The sequence below is a fragment of the Centruroides vittatus genome, unplaced genomic scaffold (assembly GCF_030686945.1).
Source record: "Centruroides vittatus isolate TY-2023 unplaced genomic scaffold, ASM3068694v2 contig_3301, whole genome shotgun sequence".
NCBI lineage: Eukaryota > Metazoa > Arthropoda > Arachnida > Scorpiones > Buthidae > Centruroides > Centruroides vittatus.
In genome coordinates, this window is record NW_027122121.1 from 16,111 (window position 1) to 18,026 (window position 1,916).

Sequence of the window (1,916 nt, forward strand, 5' to 3'; positions counted from 1 at the left end):
GATTCTACTATATAATAATATACTGTTTGATATAACGGACGAGTCCGTAGTAATGAGTTATCGCGATAAAATGGACTTTCATTGTGATGAACCAATATCTGCGATTTGTTTTGTGTGATTTTTGTGTGCGGTATATGAATTTCAATCAAATTGGTATACTGCACAAAAATAATTGCACAAAACACATTGCGCATATAAAAAAATCGCACAAAAAAAGACTGCACAAAAACAGGTTTGAGTGTAGATGTCAACAAGAAAAAAAAGAAAAATTGAAGATGAAAATCGAATTTATAATGAGTCGTGGAAATATGATTACTTTTTCATTCATTATGAAAAAAATCTTGTTTGTTTAATTTGTTCGGAAAGTATTGCAGTTTTTAAGGAATATAACGTTAAAAGGCATTACACCACTAAACATTCCAATAAATACGACCAGTTTACTGGAGACTTAAAAAAACAGAAAGTGGAAAAACTGATGAAAGCCGTAACCTCCCAGCAAGCATTCTTAATGAAAACAAATAATCAATCTGAATCCGTTACAAAAGCCAGTTATGAAATTTGTAATCTATTGGCAAAAACTCTTCATTGTTATTCTGATGGAATGTTTATAAAGCAATGTATTGAAAAAGCAGTTGAAATTATATGTCCTGATCAGAAGAAGATTTTTGCTAATATTAGTTTATCTCGACGAACAGTTGCGAGAAGAATCGATGAAATGGCAGATAATGTTGACGAATCATTAAAAAAACGAGTAAAAGCCTTTGAATATTTTTTCATTTGTTTGGATGAATCCACCGACATAACAGATACGGTTCAACTTGCAATTTTCATTCGAGGCGTTGATTCAGAATTAAACATTACTGAAGACTTTTTAGATTTAGTTGGGCTAAAAGGAAATACTACAGGAGAAATTATGTACGGGGCTTTTGAAAAAACCTTAGAAAAAAATGAACTCTCACTATTAAAACTGAGTGGAATTACAACTGATGGCGCCCAGTCTTTCAGAGGAGAGCGACCCGGTTTAATTGGTATTCTCTCGAATAAATTAGCACAAAACGAAAATCCAAATGATTTATTTATTTGCCATTGTGTTTTGCACGTGGAGAATTTATGCGCTAAGAAAATTAATATGGAACATGTTATGGATATAGTAGTATCCACAGTGAACTTTCTGAGAGGTCGTGCATTGAACCATCGTCAGTTTAAAGAATTTTTGTCTGATATTGATGCTGAAAATAATGACGTTGTTTATTTTACTGACGTCAGATGGTTAAGCAAATCTTCAGTTTTACAAAGATTTTACAATCTCTTACCAGAAATAAAATTATTTATGGAAATGAAAGGAAAACCTGTTAAAGAACTTTCAGACTGCGAATGGCTGACAGGTCTTGCGTTTTTTGTCGATATTACAATGCATTTGTCAGAATTAAATATAAAAATGCAAGGAAAAAATCTTATCATATCTGAATTTATAACGTTTATAAAAGCATTTATATCCAAGCTCAAATTATGGAGCACGCAATTGCGTAACAAAAATTGTCACTTTTTCCCCACTTTATTACAACGCACCGAACCTAAAAATTATTTTAAATATGCAGAGAAAGTCGAAGAACTAGAACAAGAATTTAAAAATTGATTCGAAAAATTTCTTAGCCGAGAAAACGAAATACGAATAATTACGGCACCTTTTTCAGTAAACATAGAAAACATACCAAATGAACTTCAATTGGAGTTAATAGACTTGCAAAGTAATTTAGATTTGAAAGATACTTTTAAAGAAAAAAATTTGGTAAATTTTTATAAAACTTTTATCAAAGAAAATCAATTTCTTAACTTAAGAAAGTATGCGGCAAAAATTCTGTCCTTATTTTGTACAACTTACGTATCAAAGTTTTTTTCCACAATGAATTTAGTAA

At 30.7% G+C, this 1,916-nt stretch overlaps 1 protein-coding gene across 1 annotated transcript; it reads left to right on the forward strand.

The window, feature by feature from the left end:
- Positions 1-244: 244 nt before the first annotated feature.
- LOC136973909 (general transcription factor II-I repeat domain-containing protein 2-like) lies at positions 245-1,636 on the forward strand. The gene has a single exon (XM_067268682.1). The coding sequence runs from the start codon at positions 245-247 to the stop codon at positions 1,634-1,636; it is 1,392 nt and encodes a 463-aa protein (XP_067124783.1).
- The last annotated feature ends 280 nt before the right edge of the window (positions 1,637-1,916 follow it).

Bases quoted from the DNA above. Each gene is read 5' to 3' on its own strand.
- LOC136973909 (XM_067268682.1), top strand. From the start codon at position 245: ATGTCAACAAGAAAAAAAAGAAAAATTGAAGATGAAAATCGAATTTAT.